Source organism: Pogona vitticeps, chromosome 1 (assembly GCF_051106095.1).
Source record: "Pogona vitticeps strain Pit_001003342236 chromosome 1, PviZW2.1, whole genome shotgun sequence".
In the NCBI taxonomy this organism is placed as follows: Eukaryota; Metazoa; Chordata; class Lepidosauria; order Squamata; family Agamidae; genus Pogona; species Pogona vitticeps.
Window position 1 is genome coordinate 293,540,188 of NC_135783.1, and position 21,303 is coordinate 293,561,490.

General features: G+C 38.9%; 2 protein-coding genes across 5 annotated transcripts in view; both read left to right on the forward strand.

Moving 5' to 3' along the window:
- Positions 1–21,303, forward strand: part of LOC144588101 (uncharacterized) — a 287,228-nt gene that overhangs the window by 256,872 nt on the left and 9,053 nt on the right. The gene's annotated exons all lie outside the window — the stretch shown is intronic.
- FUT8 (fucosyltransferase 8) overlaps positions 1–21,303 on the forward strand; it is a 167,719-nt gene that overhangs the window by 117,450 nt on the left and 28,966 nt on the right. For all 4 annotated transcript variants that reach the window (XM_020799720.3, XM_078390206.1, XM_078390209.1 and 1 more), the window contains exons 5-6: positions 962–1,076; positions 11,059–11,296. In XM_020799720.3, the coding sequence (XP_020655379.2) occupies positions 962–1,076; positions 11,059–11,296 (353 nt within the window). The remainder of the gene's footprint in view (positions 1–961; positions 1,077–11,058; positions 11,297–21,303) is intronic.

Genomic DNA, 21,303 nt, shown 5'->3' on the forward strand with positions numbered 1-21,303 from the left:
GATCTTGACACTCCAGATGTTATGGCCATTGGACAAGGATGATGGGAGTTACACATCAGCAATCTATGGAAGGTCGCATAGGTCTTGAAGCCCTCATGGGAATGCACTAGGGAGTTTAGAAGTATAAAGAGCTTTCTTGGTGATTCATAATGTACAATGTTTATATATGTCCTGTTTGATGTCATAAACTACATTAATTTTTTTAGAGGTACATACTGTTAAAGAAATCATTTTGTTTAGGAGTATATATCATCATAAGAATCACTGCCACAGTGCAAAGATCTCTTAAAATATAAAAGTCAAATCTAACACTGTTATACACACTGAAGATGATTTATTCTTTGCCAATCTCAGCTCTAACTAAATTAATTTGTTTGCCTGAATGTTCAATAACTGTACATTTCCTTACTCTGACAAGTGGAAAATATTAAATTTGCCTCTTATCTAGACCTGGGCATTAAAGTGAATTATTTATGTCTCTGTTCATTTCTATAAAGCTGATACTTCAGGTACCATTGGCAAAATAATATTTTATAAGACAGTTTGGCGATTCAGTTGGCTTCAGAGACAGATTACATTTTTCCTTTGGTGGAAACACTTCCTGCTAATGTTGATGAATGTAATGTTATATATCAAATAATGTTAAATTGTCTGATGTTATATATTAAAGTATGTAATCAAAATACATTTGCTGAAATGATATAATTGTTTTGTTTTGGTATAAATTTAAAATGCATACTATTGGAATCATAGATGGGTAGATATGTAGATGTTAAGCCTGCCCTACATTTTGGCAGTATGGTGAAAAATATATTATTCCTGTTTTTAAATATTTTCTACATATTTGAAAAATATTGTGAAATAAACATTTAATTTTAATTTTATCACAAATTCTTCTCATTAGTTAAGCTAGCCACAAAGGTCATTTGTGTTGTTCTTTTTTTCTTCCTTCTGGAAACAGGTCAGTAATAACAGATCTGTACTACCTCAGTCAAACAGATGGAGCTGATGATTGGCGAGAAAAAGAAGCCAAAGATTTGACAGAACTGGTACAGAGGAGAATAACTTATCTTCAGGTAAGAATCTTGTAAAAATATGCTTACATAGTTGGAAAGTGAATGGAATTTTCTGAAATACTATCTAAAATAAATTAGGGCAGTGTGAAAATGCACAAGCTGGCTTCATAAAAGGTAAAGCAAACTTTGGTGATTAAAATGAAAATGTTTCATGTATTGAGCTGTATCCTGTGATGACTGACTATGAGCAACTGCTGGAGGACAAGATTCCTTTCGTCCACAACCGCAACATTTGTTTCAAGTCATTTTCCAACCCTCAGAGTGGATTGGGATGCCATGATGTCTATAGGGTAGAGGAGAAAGCAAGTCGGGTGAATAGAATTCTATTTGCCAGGCACAGGTGGAACTTGATAAACAGCAGAGGATTACTTGAGAATATTTAGTAAACATGTTTGAAGCACACCTACAGTCATTTAGCTATTAAAATCATTTTTATTATTAACTTGATCTGTTGGTGCTTTTTATCACTATAAATGTTAATTTTAGTAGCTTCTACTAAATTGAACTTTACAAAGAGTATATATTTTTTGAATGTCAGACCATTACTGATTTTTCCATCTGTGGAAGCTTACTGGGGGTGTGGAACTGGTAAAAGCACTCATTAAATATCTCACATCTTTTGTATTCTGGTAGTTTAACAAATAGCAGAGGGAAGGAAGTCTTCATTTAGATACGATATTTGATACTTTAGTAGTATATTGACATAGAATATGTTCTGATCAATGTACCATCTAACTTTCAGCTCTGCTGGGCAGGGCTCCGCCTTGCACGCACATGACTTTTCTCCTGCGTGTGCAACTCTGCCTCCCCAGCATGCAGGGTTCCATTATGACTGGAACCTAATGTGATTGCTGCATGAAGGGTGAAGACAGCTGCGTGGAGGCAGGCACAGGTGCACATGCACGGGCGTGCCCAGCTTAGAGGGAACATTTGTTCTGATTTTTTAAAAAAATGTAAGCATTTTAAAGGGAATGAAAAGGTATATGTGGCATAAGTACACATATTCATCATCCACTTAGTACCATATATTCCCAAAACAAAATAAGATATGGCATAGTTCTTTATAGGGCTTATTGTTTGTGGATATGGAACAAAAACAGAAGGAAGCAGATTGTAGGATAATGTTGTGTTTAAGCAACTTAAGCATATGCCTTCATGTATTTAGAAACACTCTGGTTTCTTATGATATATGGAAGTATACAATAAGATATTCTTACAAATGAATACAGATAAAATTATTCTCAGGAGTTAGACTTTTAAGGGAAATAATCTAAAGCAAAACAGTAGCATCTATAGATGGCAAACTGTTGTAAAGAAAAAGACTGGAATTAGTAATACATATGTTAATACCGTCATAAGGAGAGAAAACAGTATTGGCACTTGTAAGTTATGTAAATTAAAGCACAATTATGACTATGCTACATTACCTTAGTCAAAAGAAAATATCAACATTCTAAAGCATGTTTTCTTTCATTTTACGTTGTAAAGGAATGAGGAAAAAAGGAAGAATAATTTGCAATGGGAGAACAAAATGTTATATTCAGCTGTAGTGGAACAGATTACAGTGGTGCCTCGCTTAACGATTTTAATTGGTTCCAAAAAACACATCGCTATGTGAAAACATTGTTAAGCGAAACACCATTTCCCATAGAGATGCATTGAAAACCGGATAATCCGTTCCAATTGGAACGGATTACCATCCTTAAGCGAAAATCCCCATAGGAAAAAATGTTAAGTGAAACCCATTGAAATGCATTGAATCCTATTTCAATGGGGGGAAAATTCACAAAAAATTCAAAAAGACTCAGAACAAAGCCAAATTAAGTTAACGAAGGTTTTATTAGGTGCACTAATGATTCCAAGCATTTTAAACATTTTTTAAACATTTTAAAATATTTTAAAAATAGCAAAAACGGGGCTGTAAAAAAAAACATTAAGCGAAACAAGGGGACCTAAAACTGTCATCGTTAAGTGAAGCATGGTCCCAAAATCGTTAAGCGAAAATCGCCCATAGGGAAAATCATTAAGTGAAGCACAAGATCACTCTGAAAAAGCCATTGTTAAGTGAATTTTTCGTTGTACGAAGCAATCGTTAAGCGAGGCACCACTGTATAGTATTCCTGGCCTTTGCATTAATATAACTATAAAGAGCTTCAAAGTTTGGTCTTCTTAAGGGAAAACTGTGTACATTTACAATTTTTATATGTATTGCTGATTATTCTTACAACTGTTTACTATAAATATGTTTAGAAAGTTAGACTTAGAAGATGCAAGAATGCTGAACTGCTACTATGTGATAGCTTGGTTTGTGTTGTGTCTACTTTAAGAGAGCTGTGTTCTACTTTAATTCTGCCTTTCATAAATGTTTTCTTAAATTATGTAAAAATAACAGGCTTCATGTGCTTTAGGAGGCTGTAGTGCTGAGTTAATATTTTTGATGCAGACATTTCCAAAAATTCAATGAGTAGGGGATGTAGCATGTTGCAATTGATCCATTCTGTAGGACATATAAATGTTGCTAATTGCAGCTCTATTGCTGCCTGAAGTAGTGAGAGATTGGGGGGTGGGGAAGAAGGACAGGATATATGATATTGGCAGTAATCCTAACAATTAGATTAAATAATTTAATTGGAAGTTATATATATCCTGATCAAAGGGATGTATTGAGAACAATTAAATATAAACATGAGGAATAAAACATAAGCATGAGAATAACTCTTAATATCATTAATGCATAGATCAACAAAGTGTACACTATATTAACATGAATATTCACAGCCAGTTACTATCTCTCAATTTAATTTGTTAAGAGACTGAAAATGGGAAGGAGAATCTTATATGTTGCTTTCAACCTCTTGAAGGGTAAACAGGATATAAATGCAATGGCAAATAGATATTCTGTAAGGCATTTGATAAAATGGAATCAGTTATCTTGCTTGAAATAATGCTCAGTCCCTGCTCTTTGGAATGGATTATGATAATCTGTTTTATATCCTTAACAAGGTGGGTGGTAAACAAATATGGAAGGTCCTTTGCGATTCTGGTGGTAGCAAAAAATAGTTTTTTTGTTTTCTTCAACCACCCTAGCCTGACTTACAAAAATTATAATTTGATACTATTGATTAGTTTTGATACAAGTGAATTTTCATAAAGTTGAGTTTTGGTAGCCATATTTCTCTTTTCATTTATCTTCCAACTCTTGGAAATACGTAAATGAAATTGCAATAATACAAGTCGTCTGGAAGATTCTCAATGAAAAATTTCACATATTTAAAAATGCATATACTAGTATACTCAAACTGCTGTGAAAAAAGTTTGCAATTACTTTGAAATTGTCTTACTAATTTCTTCCTTGTGGTCTCTGTGAATTGCGTGTGGATGTTTCTGTGCTTGCATGAAACTCGTTGGAGCATTCTAGAACTTACAGAGAAAACTTTTAGAATAGCCTTCTCTCTGTGCATGTCACTGTGACCAGCAGTTAATCTTCAGTTCCCTTTAGCCACCACTGAGGAAACTCTTAGGAACATTTGCTAGAAGCATTCTCTCACTTATCCTTTCAAAAACCTTACCTTTGGTCATCGTCATCTCCCTTGTTGTTGACCTTCTATCTTTGTCCCTGAGCCACCTTAAAATAGTTAGTGTTTGTTGTTGTAAGGCTTTCCCCCTTCATTTTTGCAAGGCCTTCCCCCCTTTTATGATCCCTGTGGGGCTGTTTAAAAAGTGCATTTCATGCAACAACTAAACCTCCCCCATGAGCGGACATTCTAAATGCTTATACTGCCTCAGGGAGGAGTATCACACACAGACATGTCAGCACTGCCACACTTTCACAAAGGTTAGATAGTTCAGTGGTTTCTAGCTCTGGAGCCAGAGATTGGGAATTTGATTCCCCACCGTACCTCTTGACAGGGACTGGACTCAGTGAGGGTCCCTTCCAGCTCTGCAGTTCTAAGATGATGTTGATGTTGTTTTTATTGGTGATGATGATGATAAAAACTGGCAAAAAATTTCTCCAATTTCACCTTTGGGAGAACTCACTACAGGTAGTTGGCTAGCTGACCTAGCAAGCATTCTTGATTCTGGCAGTGTCTATCTTTAAGACACCATCAAAATAAATAATTAGTTGGAACTCAACACCAAGACCCAAGATGGATAGAGACCAAAAGAGGCTGAGATGGTGCAATTATCACCTCTTGATGCTGACAGCATGTTGTTGACCTCAAGGGTGCTGTCAGCTTCAAAATCTACCTCTTGAAAAGTGACATCAGCATTGGCTCCAAGAGTGACATTGGCATTGGTTTTGAAGAAAAGAAAGAAATCTGCTGACTCAGACACAAGTTCTGAAAAAAAAGGAAGCAGAAACACAAACCTAAGGCACTGAAAGATCAGCCAATGACTGCAAAAACATCCAAGGAACTGCTGGCAGTCAGATTCCCCCCTGCAGCCCATAAATAAGGAATATCACAATATTGTATGCCTGAGTTTGGTCTTGGAGTAGGTGTCCCAAATTGTAAGCATCATCTCCAGCATTTAATCAATCTCCAGGGTGGAGTCAGCTTACCCAATGAGCATTGAGTAAGCTTTATCCACTATAAAGAAGCACAAGACCTAAAGACCCTCTCACAAGTCAAAACCAATCACATGAGTCATCCCTAGAATCTTTCTCTATAGTATGGGAGAAAAGTGTTCTCCACTGAAAGAACTTTTGTAAAACCCATTATTGGCAGGAAGAGGTCATGTTAGAATTGAGGTCCTTCACAATTTTATCTATTGTCTTCACTGCTTAGAGGTGTTTAATGTTGGTACATGGGGTGAAGGGCTTGTTGTGTTGTCCTACTGTAAACTGCTTAGAGAAGATGCATGAAATAAATTAAATAAATAGATAGATATTTGTTATGGTGTGATGTCCCAGTTTTATCTGGGGCTATATCCAGAACCAGAATAGCATTCTCTCCCCCCTCCCTTTGATTTTCCTGAGATGTACAGAAACATACTAGCCTTTTCAGGGGTATTCAGTGGTATCCCTTCATGTCTTATTGCCTACATACTGAAGGCAATGGAGCAGACACATTCAGAATTGAGGGCATTGATACAGAGCTGCAAAGACCTGGCTCCTAAGCTGCCAGTCCCTCAGGAAGGAATGGCCAGTTTCAAAGTTATATCCAATGCAGAATCCCCACCTGATGTTGAAATCTCCTGCACTTGTTGCCTTGCATAAGATGCTCAAGCAGTCAACACACGATCAAGGAGACACTCCAGGAACAAAGAGCCTTGGAACCAATGCAAAGAACACTCTGTTTTGTTGTCCTCTTCAGCTTTCCAATTGTCGACCAGGTCGGCTTTGCATAAACACAGTTTCCAACACTGCTCCAATCTTCTGTGCTGTCTGGACATCACCATACAACTAAATGCCATTGCCACACAACAAATACATTCAGTACATTATGCAACTGACTATGCTGCAAAAAATTATCTGCAGCAGTTGCTCTACAACAGTGTGCCTGGTTCCGCTCATCTGACCTCTCTAAGAATCTAGGGGCCAGAAAATAAGATATACCCTTTGACAAAGAAGAATTCTCTAATAATAATAAAAATATATAAAATAATTCACACTGAAAGAAATACTGCTAAAAGGATGGACTTTTATACCTAATACCAACAGTGACAGTACAGACCTTATCAGAAAAGGCCATGTCCATTCTCCTCACCTAGATTTCAGTCTGACTGACAAAACCTTCCACCTTCCTCATCTTCATGCCTACAGACAACAGTCCCAATGCCAAAAATACAAACAACTTTTACCAAATGCCACAGAAAGAAATCAAAGAAGAATCTTTTACTATGTATGGACCAAGATCCTCATGCCATTGACCCTTCTTTGCAAGACAACATAAAATTCTTAGCATCATTCCTCAACATCTGGTGCACCATCATCAACAATGAATGGGGTTTAACTATCTTCAAACAGGTGTATGCCATAGAATTTATGTATCTCCCTGTAAAAGTCTTTTCAGACTTACAGCACCATCTCAAGGTTTTGTAGGCATGGTTGTTGTGAGTTTTCCAGGCTGTTTGGCCGTGTTCTTAACAGCCCGGAAAACCCACAACAACCATCGGATCCCAGCCATGAAAGCTTTCAAGAATACATTTTGTAGGCATCCTTCAGTCTCAAGAGACTATGGTAACGTACTCTGAATAGAGGTCTTGGAACAGTATCTGGTGTGGCTGAGAAGGCCAATTCAAGAGTGACAATCCCTTCCACACCAAAGACAAATACAATCTGTCCTCTGTCCAGCTCCCTGATTTTGCTGGTTTCCGGACTGCCTCTTTGCCTCAGCCTTCTGAACAAGTGTCTCTTCAAATTGGGAGAGGCCATGCTGCACTGCCTGCCTCCAGGCTGAACATTTGGATGTCAAAATTTCCCATCTGTTGAAGTCCATTCCTAAGGCCTTCAAATCTCGCTTGCAGATATCCTTGTATCGCAACTGTGGTCTCCCTCTGGGGTGCTTTCCCTACACTAATTCTCCATACAGGAGATCTTTTGGAATCCAACTGTCAGCCATTCTCATGACATGCCCAAGCCAACGTAGACGTCGCTGTTTCAGTATACATGCTAAAAATTCCAGCTTGTTCTAGGGCTATTCTATTTGGAACTTTGTCCTGCCAGGTGATACCAAAAATTCATCGGAGACAACGGATATGGAACGTGTTCAACTTCCTCTCCTGCCATGCACAAAAGGTCCAGGACTCACTGCAATACAGGAGTATGCTCAGGACACAAGCTATATAGACCTGAATCATGGTATATGCCGTCAGCTTCTTATTAAGCCATACTACCTTTGTGAGTCTAAAAAAACGTAGCTGCTTTACCAATGTGTTTATCCAGCTCAACATCTAGAGAGATAATGTCAGAGATCATTGAGCCAAGGTACACGAAATCATGAACAACCTCCAATTCTTGTGTAGAGATGGTAATAGAAGGAAGTGAGTCCACACTCTAGCCCATTACTTGTGTTTTCTTCAGGCTGATTGTTAGTCCAAAGTCTTGGCAGGCCTTACTAAAACGATTCATAAGTTGTTGGAGGTCTTCAGCAGAATGCGCAACAACAGCTGCATCATCAGCAAAGAGAAAGTCCTGCATGCATTTCAACTGGGCTTTGGTCTTTGCTCTCAGTCTCAAGAGATTAAAGAGCTTTCCATCTGGTCTAGTCGGAGATAGACACCTTCTGTTGCAGTTCCAAAGGCATGCTTCAACATGACAGCAAAAAAGATCCCAAACAGAGTCAGCACGAGGACACAGCCTTTTTTCACTCCGCTTCGGATGTCAAAGGGATCTGATGTTGAGCCATCTTCATGCCTACAGTGCCCTTCATTTCCTCATGAAAGGAGCTGATGATGTTAAGGAGTCGAGGTGGACATCCAATCTTGGGAAGTATTTTAGAAAGGCCTTCTCTGCTAACCAAATCAAAGCCTTTGTGAGATCTATGAAGGCCACAAAGACTGGCTGTCGTTGTTCCCTACATTTCTCAAGGTACTGAAGGAAGAAATAGCTACACTTCTGAGAAAGGATCCTATCCAATTTGTCCTACCAGATATGCTTTCCACCAAGCTCTGTTCCTGCTCTTTTATCGTCCCAAAGAAGGACAGAGGTCTGAAACTTACTTTGGATCTGAAAGATGTTAACTCTTACATAGACACCAAAAAGTTCAGAATGGTAATGCTAGAAAAAAAATACTACACTATTCAAGAAGGGAGACTGATTTGTTGTAATAGACCTCAACTCTATATCACTATCTGTTCCAGTCATTGCCCTTCCCTGTGTTTTGCTTTGGGCAATGACATCTACCTGTTGAAAGTGATGCTTTCCAGTCTCTATAGAGCACCCAGAGTTTTCATGAAGTGTATGGCACCAGTAGCTGTTTACCTCAGACTCGGCAAGGGTTAAAGTGGAACATGTCTTCTGGCAGATCTGAGTCTTCAAGTGAATCTGGAAAAAATCAATTTTAAAACTACATCAGATAGTTCATTATGTCAGCGCACTTCTGGACTCCAGCCTACTTACCTTAAGACAAGATGAAAAAACTGCTAACTCTGATAAAGAAATTCAGACCAAATGCAAGACTTCCTGCATATATGACTCAGAGGATTCTTGGCCTCATGGCATCAACAATTGCAGTGATCCCATGTGCACACTTGAAGATGAGGGTGCTCCAGGCCTGGTATCTGGCTTCCTTTGCTATAGTGACAGAAAACAACTCCAATATCTCAGTTGGTTGGTTATTTATTTCTTTATTTGTTTATTTAGTATCCCACTCCAATTAGTATAACAACACTACTCTGGGCAGGTTACAGCATGTAAAACAGAAAATAAAAATAGAGACATTCAAACAAACAGCAATAACCCTTAAAAAAAAACAGATGGCACTGACTAATCCCAGAGCAGATGGAGGAAAAGAGAGGAGGGAAGAAGACGAGGGGAAAGAAAAAGATGGTGGTAGTCAGTTGGGGTTGATGTGGAAAGCTTCCCAGAGAAACAGTGTCTTAATTGCTTCCTAAATGTCCACAGGGAGGGGGCTAGGTGGAGCTCCTCCAGAAGCTGGTTCCATAAAGTTGGAGCCACCCCAAAGAAGGCCCTTCTTCTTATAGAGGCCACCCAGAGGAGCCTCAAATGGAATTAGCTTGCGGGTCAGGTAGATCAGTGGTCCCCAACTTTTTCCCAACTGCGGACCGGTTGGGGGGCCCTGGCGTGCCCACAGGGGGACAGCACTCGCTCACACACGTTGCGCTCATGCACAGTCACACAGTGTGCTTGCAGGGGGCACTCACGCACATGCACACATCGCACTCGCAGGGGTGGAATGCGCTCATGCGCATATTGCACTTGAGTGGGGGGCACTCACATGCATGCACACGTCGCACTTGGAGGACCGTGCTGAGGTGCATGCGTGTGACCGCTTGCAAGGGGGTAGGAGATCTGTGTCCACGGCCTGGTTCTGGATAGGCCACGGACCACTGCTGGGTCACGGACCGGGGGTTGGGGACCTCTGGGGTAGATGACATTAATGAAAGATGCTCCAACAAGTAATATGGGCCCAAACCATGGAAGGCTCTGTATGTGATTGTCAAAATGTTGAACTTGATCTGTATGACTCTTGAAGTAGGACAACAGCTCCTGTGGTGGGCCATAGTATCCAGTCTAACCATGGGAAGGCCATTCAATTATCTCAGGCTCAAGATTCATGTGATAACTTATACAAATCTCAGAGACTGGGGCACCCATGTATAGATAATCAAATCCACGTCCTGTGGTCCAAGAAAGAAAGAATCCATGTACATAAATGAATTCCAGCTGCTTGAAGTAATGAAGGCCCTCAAAGCATTTGAAACAATGATTTCAAGCAAAGTAGTGAAAGTGTCTACTGACACCACCACCATGATGTAATATATAAACAACCAGGATGGAATGCATTCCATGTTTCTTTTGCTTCTAACAGTCAACTTTTTGGAGTGGCGCCGTCTGTGCCACATCTTGACAATGGCCATCCATGTGGCAGAGGAAAACAATTAATTAGCAGACAGGTAGCTCAGGATCATGAATGGGAGACGGCTTCAGTGAAATCTAAAACCAGTGGTGCCAACTAACTGTAGGTCTCTTCACCACTCAGAAAAACAACAAATGTTAAAGGTATTCTTCACTAGCAAGTCAGGGTCACAGCTTACTAGGAGATGCTTTCATTATTCAGTGGTAAAAAATCTTTCTCTACCTCTTCCCACCAATACCTCAACAAATTTAAAATCCTGAAAGCATTTTAGTTTTTACTAAGTTAGTAAAAAAATGTGCGTGAAAGTGCAAGGGAGCAGAAGTCTGCTTCTTATCTGCGTGTGAACTGTCAGCACTTGTATATGATTTATTTCTCATTTATTCTGATAGCAAAGATCCTTTTGTAACTATAATTTTCCATGTCTACTTTATTATTTATAGAACCCTAAGGATTGCAGCAAAGCCAAGAAATTAGTGTGTAATATCAACAAAGGCTGTGGTTATGGTTGTCAACTTCATCATGTAGTTTACTGCTTCATGATTGCTTATGGCACTCAAAGGACGCTAATTTTGGAATCGCAGAACTGGCGCTATGCTACTGGAGGTTGGGAGACAGTTTTCAGGCCAGTGAGTGAGACATGCACTGACAGATCAGGAAGCACCACTGGACACTGGTCAGGTAAGTCTCAATGTCTTCTAGATATTTTTGTTGTTGTTATACAAGCAACATACTAAAAAAGAAATTGGTTAACTGTTGTTTCACTTCCAAATAATACATTAGGCATAGTACAGTGGACCCTTGACCTACGGAATTAATCCGTATTGGAATGGTGGCCATAGGTCGAATATGCATTTCCCATAGGAATGCATTGAAAACCATTTAATCCGTAACCGGCCCAAGAAACCACACCACACACACACAAAAGTGAAAATAAATAGCCCTTACCTTTATGAAGCCTTCCAGGGGCCCCCCCACCACTGCCATCGCCACTTCCCGAGGCCTCCGAGGGCTTTCCACCACTGCTGGAGGCCTCTCGGAGTTCCCTTGCTGCCACCATCGCTGCTGCCCGAGGCCTCTTAGGGCTTCCCTGCTGCTGCCGGAGTAGACCGGCCTACCGGGGGAAGCCCTCCGTGGTAGGCCCAGTCTACCAGGCTTTCCCGGGCACTAGACTGGGCCTACCAGGGGAAGCCCTCCCCTGGTAGGCCCAGCCCACCCTGGGAAAGCCTGTGGGGGCAGGGGGAGAGGCCTCCCGTGGCGGCAGGGAAGGTCTGCGGAGGTCCTGCCGCCACCGCCGATCGTGCTTCGGAGGCACGATCGGCGTTGGGGAGAACCTCCGAGATGCCTCCCATGGTGGCGGAGAAGCCCTGGAAGGCATCTGGAGGCACTATCGGCGGCCTATGGACTGGAAGAGGGAGGCAAGGAAAGCACCAAATTTGAATTTGCCTCTTTCCCCGCCTCCCCCTTCCGGTCCGTAGATCGATTCTCCGGCCACAAGTCGATTGGAAATTTTGCAGCTGGAGAAGTCTGTACCCCGAAAAGTACGCACGTCGAGTCCTTCGTACATCGAGGGTCCACTGTAGCTCTCCTTGGTAGATCAAAAGTAATAGATACTGTTATGATATGAAGGATAGAATCCTGATCTCAATTTTCATGTGCATTAAATTAGTGAAATTGCTTCAGTTCTGGTGTTGCCATTGATTAATGAGGTCTCAGATTTGTGACAACATCATTACAGTCACAACATCATTAATTAGTGGCAATTTGTACATTGACTGACATAATTTCACTTATGCATGTATAAATTGCCATTAGGATTCTGATGAAGTATTAAAATAGAAAAAAATATGAAATATGAATATTATATGTGTTGCAGGGTTGTTGTTTTTTTTTTTGGATTTCCCCACCTTTAATCTGTTAAACTCATACCATGTACCACATAAGCTCAAGAAAGTAATACGGTAGTAATTCTGGTAAAAATCAATATTATATAAATCTTCATGACAAAAGAAAATAGAAAAAATGTAAAAATTATTACATGATCCTTAATCTTTAATGCAATACCAGATATCCAACATTTTTGTTGAATGCCTCCAAATCCACAAATAAAAGTGACATAAAACCACTGTTCCAGACCATGTAAAATTTAAATGATTTGTAGTACACAGTATAGCTTTCAGGTGTACATTTGCTAAAGCTCTCAGATGTGAGGACCATCAGCTAACTCTGTAATCTTAGTTTTCTTTAGCCCGACTGGCATTTTCTTTTAAGAGTCATTTTCCTTCTTTTATTTGCTGCATTTGCAGTACCTGCTGTGGACAGAAGAGTATTATTTCTGTTGAGCTTTGCCCAAAGTGAGATGCGACATTCCTCTTTGTTATCTCTTTCCTGTATGGCATGTCTTTAAAACTGCATGGGGGAGAGGGTACTATTGATCTTTATCCTCAACTCAGAGTGAGAGAGCAGTGTGACTAATTATGTCTTTGTTGAGGCTTTTCTCAAAATATGCTTTCTGTTTTTCATTAGCTCAAGACTGGGCATTCAGCTGAGCATAGTCTGAGGTAACCTCAACAAAATGTCACTATAAAGTAGAGCAACATTCTCAATTAAAAATGCAGAATTAAACTATTCTCTGGATTTTAAAAAAAATGAGATTGGACTTTTTTTTCTCTTCTTCATTCTTAAATAAATAACAGTGTAAGATGAAGTTACTACCTTATAGAAAACTAAGTACAGAACACAGAAGGTATTTTCATATTAATAAAATTAAAACATAGTTCCAGATATATTAAGATGAAGAGGCCCAGTGATTTTCTGTAAGGGAAAAAGTGCCTGGAACTCTTGTGTACAATTACTTTATTTTCATTGTTCCAACTATGAAAGTAATAGAGACCAGGTAGGAGATTATAACCTGCTTCCAAACAAATGTTATCAATGAAAGAGTAACCAGTGATACTCAAAACATAATTATCATACATTTTTTACTTTCACGATAACTTGCCCAGATAATTCCTATTTATTTGCTACCTCGAAAGTATGCAACTACATCCTTACTTTCAGAGATCCATGACATTATTTTGCTGAACCATGGGACATTCTCATATCTAACCCTCCACACTTTTTGTTATCTCATCTTCAGTTAGAGACATCTAGTGGTACTTAAAATTGCTAATATTGTTCATGGTTCAATGTGTCTCCTTGTGGGGAGTCACTTTGGGGTCTATATTGGAAATACTTTATTAGACTTTGTAACTTCATAATTGGCATATTTGACAGCAATATGTAGCCCTCCTCCATTAGTTGTCAGACACATTGTTAAGAGGGGAGAAAGGGCTGTTGCAAATCCTGAAAGGTCTCCCATTCCTCAAAGTTCTGAACACCATGCAAAGTTAGAAGTTGTTTCGTGGGACTAGAGTAGGAAGTCTCTTATGAAGAAGATTAAAGTACCATCTGATTCGGCGTTGTAATTCTCTTGCCATGATTTCTTTGAACTATTTGAAAAGATGCATTTTATCTTTGAATATTGTGGCTGATGTTTTTATGAATAGCAGCTATGTTATGAACAGTATTTAGCCTGGTCTTCAACCTGCATTTTCAATTAAATTGAATTGCTATATTGAATATGTTTGCTAATTCTCAAAAGGCAATGGATAGTGCTTTTCCAAATATATGTGAATGAAAATAGGGATGGCCTAACTGCACTGAATATACAAGAAAAAATAGGGGAACACATACCAGGAACTCCTATTTTTATAGACCATTATTAAAACCACACCCTTTCTGAAGTGGGATGTCTTCACTGGATCCGACTTGTCTCCACAGATAGATGGAGAATCCCATTCATAGATGGAGACTTCGGAATCCAGCCTATAGTAGTTAGGATTATTGAATGTACTAGGTAGACAGATTGTATTAACATGTTTGTTAAGTTCTTATTGTTTTCTCTTAGAATCATAGATTTAATTGAGTTAGAAGGGCGCTATAAGGCTGCTGAGTCCAACCCCCTGATCAGTGCAGGAATCCAAATCCAGATCTTCTCATGTCACTTTTTAATGTTACTCCTGTGTGAATGAATCATTAATTAAGAAAACAGTGGAGGAAGAAATCTTCTTCATTCATGCTGGAAGGACTCCAAAGGTGTTTCCAGAGTGGAAAGATTTGCTGTTGTTGCTCAGAGGACACCAGAAACCAATCTACAAATAGATCTAAAAATGACTATGTTCTCCATCTCTTGGAATTATCACCTGAAAATTAATTCAGGTTTAACATCTGAACCAGTTATTTATCAGAAAAAATGATTATATTAAGTACATCATCTGGAGTTGGAGTCACCTCTGTTTTCTGAAACAACACTCTCTGAACTGGTTTTCAGGTTTATTTTCAGGTTCGTTTCAACTCCCTAAGCTAGACTGCAGCATTTACCAACTGAATGGCGTCATCACATGTAAAGGTAGTTGGTACACACTATTGACATAATGTTCATTTTAATGTTGATTTGGAGTATTATACAGTGGGTATTATACAGAAGGCACCTTCAGTGAATTTGTGAATCCATAGTTTACTTGAAAAAATAGACAATTAATCAAAATGGAATGTAAGAAAAAAATGGACTGTTTCATCAGTTTTCTTCTATCTGATGAGAATCTGAAATTTTCGTAGTAAGTAGTCAAAGAATCCAAAAGTAATTTGACAAAAAGATGTCCCTAATGGTGTAACATAAATTACTGTACCTGTTCGACCAAAAGGTAAACTCACCAAAGATGATACCTTTGTTACTTTTTTTAAAAAAAGGTAGATAGCAAGGAAGCACTCCCCCCACAGATGCCCATGTGTAAACCAATGCTATAGGAATAGAATGTCTGAAATAGTTTAAAGCTCCAGTAGAGATGATCTGCTGAAAAATCATAAAGACAAAGAACTAGATGAACTTACCCCATGTTCATGCAACTAGACATGCTACTAGTTTTAGTGACCCTTCCTGCTCAAAACCATTTCAGAACCACTAGGTGGGAAACTTCAGTGCACCCTTCTGCACATGACTTCTTGTGCCTCATCTCAAGCCTCTCAGTTCTTTATCTGCCACTGGAGTGACATCCTTGGAACACTCCTTTTATTGCTAAGCATCATCATCCCGCTCTTCGTCATCTATTTCATATTTCTGTTCTTATTCCTACTCTTTTATTCTCCTCAAGTTGTATGCTTATTTTCCTTTCCTTTCTGGGTGGGCTCTGCCCACTCTTGCAGCCTTACATCTCTTTTTAAAAACTACACCAAATGGCTTTTCCTGTTGTGGAGAATCCAAACTTTTCTCACTTTGTTCCATCTGCCACAGAATTGTGAAACAGGGTCTTAAATTCTGTTAATCTAAGTTGAGATAGCTTCTGTGGGAGAAGTTACTGCAGGTGGCCAAACAAGCAGCCCAGAATCAGGCTTTTCAAACGTTTGCCAGAACGTCCTATTATTTATTGGAACCACCTTCTGCTTCTGGATCCCATTAATCCACTCTAGGGAGGAATCCCTCCCCTTTGAATATGAAGAAGCAAACCTCTAAATCTAACACCATTTCTTGTGTCAAGGAGGCCAAGAGGGTTAAATGTAAGAAGCTTAACACTTCTAAACCATCTCATTTATTTTCTTTGGTCCCAACTTTGCATACTGACCTGACTTCAATACAGTGGACCCTCTACTTAAGGAATTAATCCGTATTGGAATGGTGGCTGCAAGTCGAAAAGTCTGTAAGTCGAATCTCCATTGACCTACAATGCACTGAAAACCGATTAATCCCATAACCAGTGGTTTTTATTCTATTTTTATTCCATTTTGGTTTTTTTTCTGGTCTGTAAGTTGATTCTCTGGCTGCAAGTCAAATCTAAATTTTGCTGCCAGAGAAGTCTGTAACTCAAAAAGTCTGTAAGTCGAGCCGTCTGTAAGTCGGGGGTCCACTGTATCAGCTCCTGCTTCATGGATCCAGCTTCTCCATTGTTTCTCCTGGTTTCAACTATCTACCCCAACCTGACCTCACACTTGACTTCTCCCTCTACTTGCCTTGTTTTTGCTGTCATTGCCCCTTCAACTTAAACTTCAGGTACAGCTATGTCTTTACACTTGCTTCATGTTCACTTAGTTCCTTTGGTACATATGCCTCTCTGTCTCTTGGTGTCAACATTGGTGAAGACTCCTCTGGGTTGCATGCCATTTGTGTTCAAACATCCTCATAAGAATGTTCATCATCCTCTTCAGCACTATGCATAGCTAAAACCTCCAACTTCAGATGACTTGTACTAATCTAGTCTTGATGGAAATATCTTCCCTGGCTACATTTGGGCCTATGTTGTGTAGATGGATAGAACCCTTACACTCACCCCTATTATAGTCGGTACCGATCTTGTTCCCCACCTCAGCAGCAGCACTACTTTCCAGCAGAGCAGCACTAGGAATTGACTCTGAAGGTGACTCATACTCTACATATTTACCCCATTTCCTCACCTTTTAGAGGTTACAGGAACCATGGTTTACTATACTTCTGAAGCTCTGCCATTTCACCTTCCTCTCTGACTAGATTTCCTGTTCCATAGTTATGGTCACATTTGCCAGTCAGACCTTTGGTCCCTATGTCTTACATTCTTTTATTTTATTTTATTTCATTTTATTTATTTATTTTATTTTATTTTATTTTATTTTATTTTATTTTATTTTATTTATATCCCGCCTATCTAGTCCCTCAGGACCACTCTAGGACCACTCTTTTTTAAATAAATTTTATTAACATCCATAGTATGACAATGCAAGTTAGAATTGTAGTACAATACTATGACATTGCTTACATATTCTTTCAGTAAATTTATCCTGTTTTATTTCCCCTCTATATATTTTAAATTGATTGGTCAGCTTTTCCATCTCGACCATTTGGCAGATTCTGTTCTCAAATTTTTGTGCTGAAAGATCTTGAGTATTTCTCCAGTTTTGTGAAATTTGTATTCTTGCAGCACCAATAATATGTGCAATTAGGTCTTTATTGAATAATTTTTCAATTCCGTCCTTAAATACCAAAAATAATAATAAAGCTTCATTTTTAATTATTTTTGATTCAACAATTTTTCTATTCATTTAATTATTTCCCACCAGTATGCTTCCACCTTGAGGCAAGAGATTCACATGTGTTCTAGTGTGCCTTTACTTCCACAAGTTCTCCAGGACCTATCAGAGATTTCTCCATTAATTTTGTGTAATTTTGTGGGTTACCACACCCTATGTCCTACATTCTTGAAGATCTGAAGCAACCACTTCTTTCACCAAAAGTTATGACCATCTTGTAGGCTTCCAGGAAATCTTTGATGATGCATAGGGTTCCTTCCAGCTCTGCACTTTTGTGATTGTCATTATTTATTATCACATTAACTAGCAAATATCCCTGTCTTGTAACTGTGCATTTGTGGTTTCCCCCCTCCATGTGTAGATCTTTGCACTTATCCATGTTAAATTTAATTCTATTCTTTTTAGCCCACTGCTTGGCACACCAAGGTCTATTTGAATTTTGTTTCTGTCTTCCAGGGTGTCAGCTATTCTACCTAATTTTGTGCATTCTGGAAATTTGGAAAGCAATCTCCCCAACCAAGTTATTAATATGCTTTATAATCTTTTTCAGAATTTTCCCAGGATTGATGTAAGGATGACTGGTTTATAGTTCCTAGCTTTCTCCTTTTTGAAGACAATGCCAATATTGTTGTTGTTTAGTCATTAAGTCATGTCCGACTCTTTATGACCCCATGGACCAGAGCACGCCAGGCCCTCCTGTCTTCCACTGCCTCCCAGAGTCTGGTCAAATTCATGTTGGTAGCTTCAATGACACTGTCCAACCATCTTGTCCTCTATTGTCCCTTTCTCTTTCCTAATATCAGAGTCTTTTCCAGGGAGATTTCTCTTCTCATGAGATGGCCAAAGTATTGGAGCTTCAGCTTCAGGATCTGTACTGCCAGTGAGCACTCAGGGTTGATTTTCTTCAGAATTGATAAGTTTGATCTCCTTGCAGTCCAGGGGACTCTCAAGAACCTCCTCCAGCACCACAATTCCAAAGCATCAATTCTTTGGTGGTCAGCCATTTTATGGTCCAGCTCTCACTTCCATACATTGCTACAGGAAAAACCATAGCTTTGACTATTCAGACTTTCATTGACAAGGTGAGGTCTCTGCTTTTTAAAATGCTGTCTAGGTTTGTCATCACTTTCCTCCCAAGAAGCAGATGTCTTTTAATTTCGTGGCTGCTGTCACCATCTGCAGTGATCATGGAGCTCAAGAAAGTAAAATCTGTCACTGCCTCCACATCTTCTTTTATTCACCAGGAGGTGATGGGACCCATGGCCATGATATTTTTTTTTACGTTAAAGCTTCAGACCATTTTTTGCACTCTCCTCTTTCACCCTCATTAAGAGGTTCTTTAATTCCTCCTCACTTTCTGCCATCAGAGTGGTATCATCTGTATATCTGAGGTTGTTGATATTTCTCCTGGCATTCTTAATTCTGGCTTGGGATTCATCCAGTCCAGCCTTTCACATGATGTATTCTGCATATAAGTTAAATAAGCAGGGAGACAATATACAGCCTTGTCATAATCCTTTCCCAATTTTGAACGAATCAGTTGTTCCATATCCAGTTCTAACTGTTGCTCACTATCCCACATGTACATTTCTCAGGAGGTAGATAAGGTGGTCAGGCACTTCCATTTCTTTAAGAACTTGCCATAGTTTGCTGTGGTCCACACAGTCAAAGGCCTAGTCAATGAAGCAGAAGTAGGTGTTTTTCTGGAACTCCCTGGCATTCTCCATAATCCAGCGCATGTTACCAATTTGGTCTCTAGTTCCTTTTTTTTTCCCCTGGATTTTCCCCCTTCAAAATCCAGCTTGTACTTATGGGAGTTCTCAGTCCACATACTGCTGAAGCCTGCCTTGTAGGCTTTTGAGCATAACCTTGCTAGCATGTGAAATGAGTGCAATTGTATGGTAGTTGGAGCATTCCTTGGCACTGCTCTTCTTTGGAATTGGGAGGTAGACATCTTTTCCAATCCTCTGGCCACTGCTGAGTTTTCCAAACTTGCTGGCATATTGAGTGTAGCACCCTAACAGCGTCATCTTTTAAAGATATTAAAAAGTTCAACTGAAATGTAGCACCTTAACAGTGTCATCTTTTAAGATTTTAAATAGTTCAACTGGAATGCCATCGCCTTCATTGGCTTTATTGTTAGCCATGCTTTCTAAGGCCCACTTGACTTCACTCTCCAGGATGTCTGGCTCAAGGTCAGCAACCACACTCTCTGGGTTGTCTGGGACATCCAGATCATGCGTCAACATAGCCCTCCTCCATTCGTCTGGCACTTAAGCCATCCTCCATTGTTCTTGCAGAGTTTCATTGATTCTTTCAAAAATTATGCTGCATTTATTTAAAAATAGCTAACATGGACAGACTCATTTCTGCAAAGAAAAAAATAGGACAGAAAAAATAGGTAGAGTATTCAGACCTTCTGAAAGTGACATGCTTATATTCAAGTATATTAACTTCCTTCTCCCCCCCCCCAAACAGTTTTTTCCAACTTTACTTAGAAAGCAGAAGCAATGGCCAACATACATTTCACAATTTTTCCAGTTTTATCTATGCATTCATTCTAAAATGTATATAAAGAAAAAAAAATTATATATTCAAGTCTCTTTTAAAGTATGTGTTCTTAGTACAATTTTCTTTATGCATTGTTCTTCCATTGTAATAACTTGCAGCCAATGACATTTTTAAAATGGTAACTAAATTGTTCCTATCAAGCAGAGTCTAATTAAAGCTGTGCATTTATCTTCATACTAATGAATTGAACTGTCCCGGTTGGAAAACTTTAATTAATTTTGATTAGCAATTATTTTAGTATGTTCAAAGCCTGTGATGGCTAAAACAATTTATATAGTTACCTAGTGTGAAAATAATTAAGAGGTTTATCTGTGAATTAAGAGGATTTTTATTTTTAAGCACCATTGTTGCTGTCTTTTCTATTTATGTGCACTAGCCGTTTGTGTGTATTTCAGTGACTAATTAAATCTCTTCTAGTATTAAGAAAAAAATAGCATGAATTCTAATAAGGCATTTGACAATAATCCCTCAGTCTTTAATAAATTAGCCATTTTCCCCTTGTACTTCTCTGGCAAGGACTTACGGGATTTTTCTAGTGAACTTCATATGATACTCTTCTATCTCAGGCTGGATATTTGGGGTGATTGGGGAGAAGATATTAAAAATGCCAGCAGGTCATGTTAAATTGATACTGACCACCTTAAAAAACATAAAATACCTAATGAAATAAATTGCTTTTATGAGAATCTTCTAGGATTACTAAAATGAGAATGAGAGAGTGGAGGGTAAATGTTAAGACTGATTGCAAATGTAAAAACATTTATCATTAAGTCTATGTTTCAACTCTGTGCCTTTATCACATTGTTGCTTGGTTAGTCTTTCTTATGTATACATTTTAGAATTGGTGAATGTCATTTTATAATGTATATATTAATCCTATACAGGATATAAGGGCATAGTTTGCTTAAGTCCAGGTCATCATAATGATATGAAACTAGTAAATAGGAGCCTGGTTTTTTGTTTGTTTTGTTTTGAGCAAGAGCATAAGTGAGGGTACTGAAGCCTTCTTGTGTTTCTGTGCA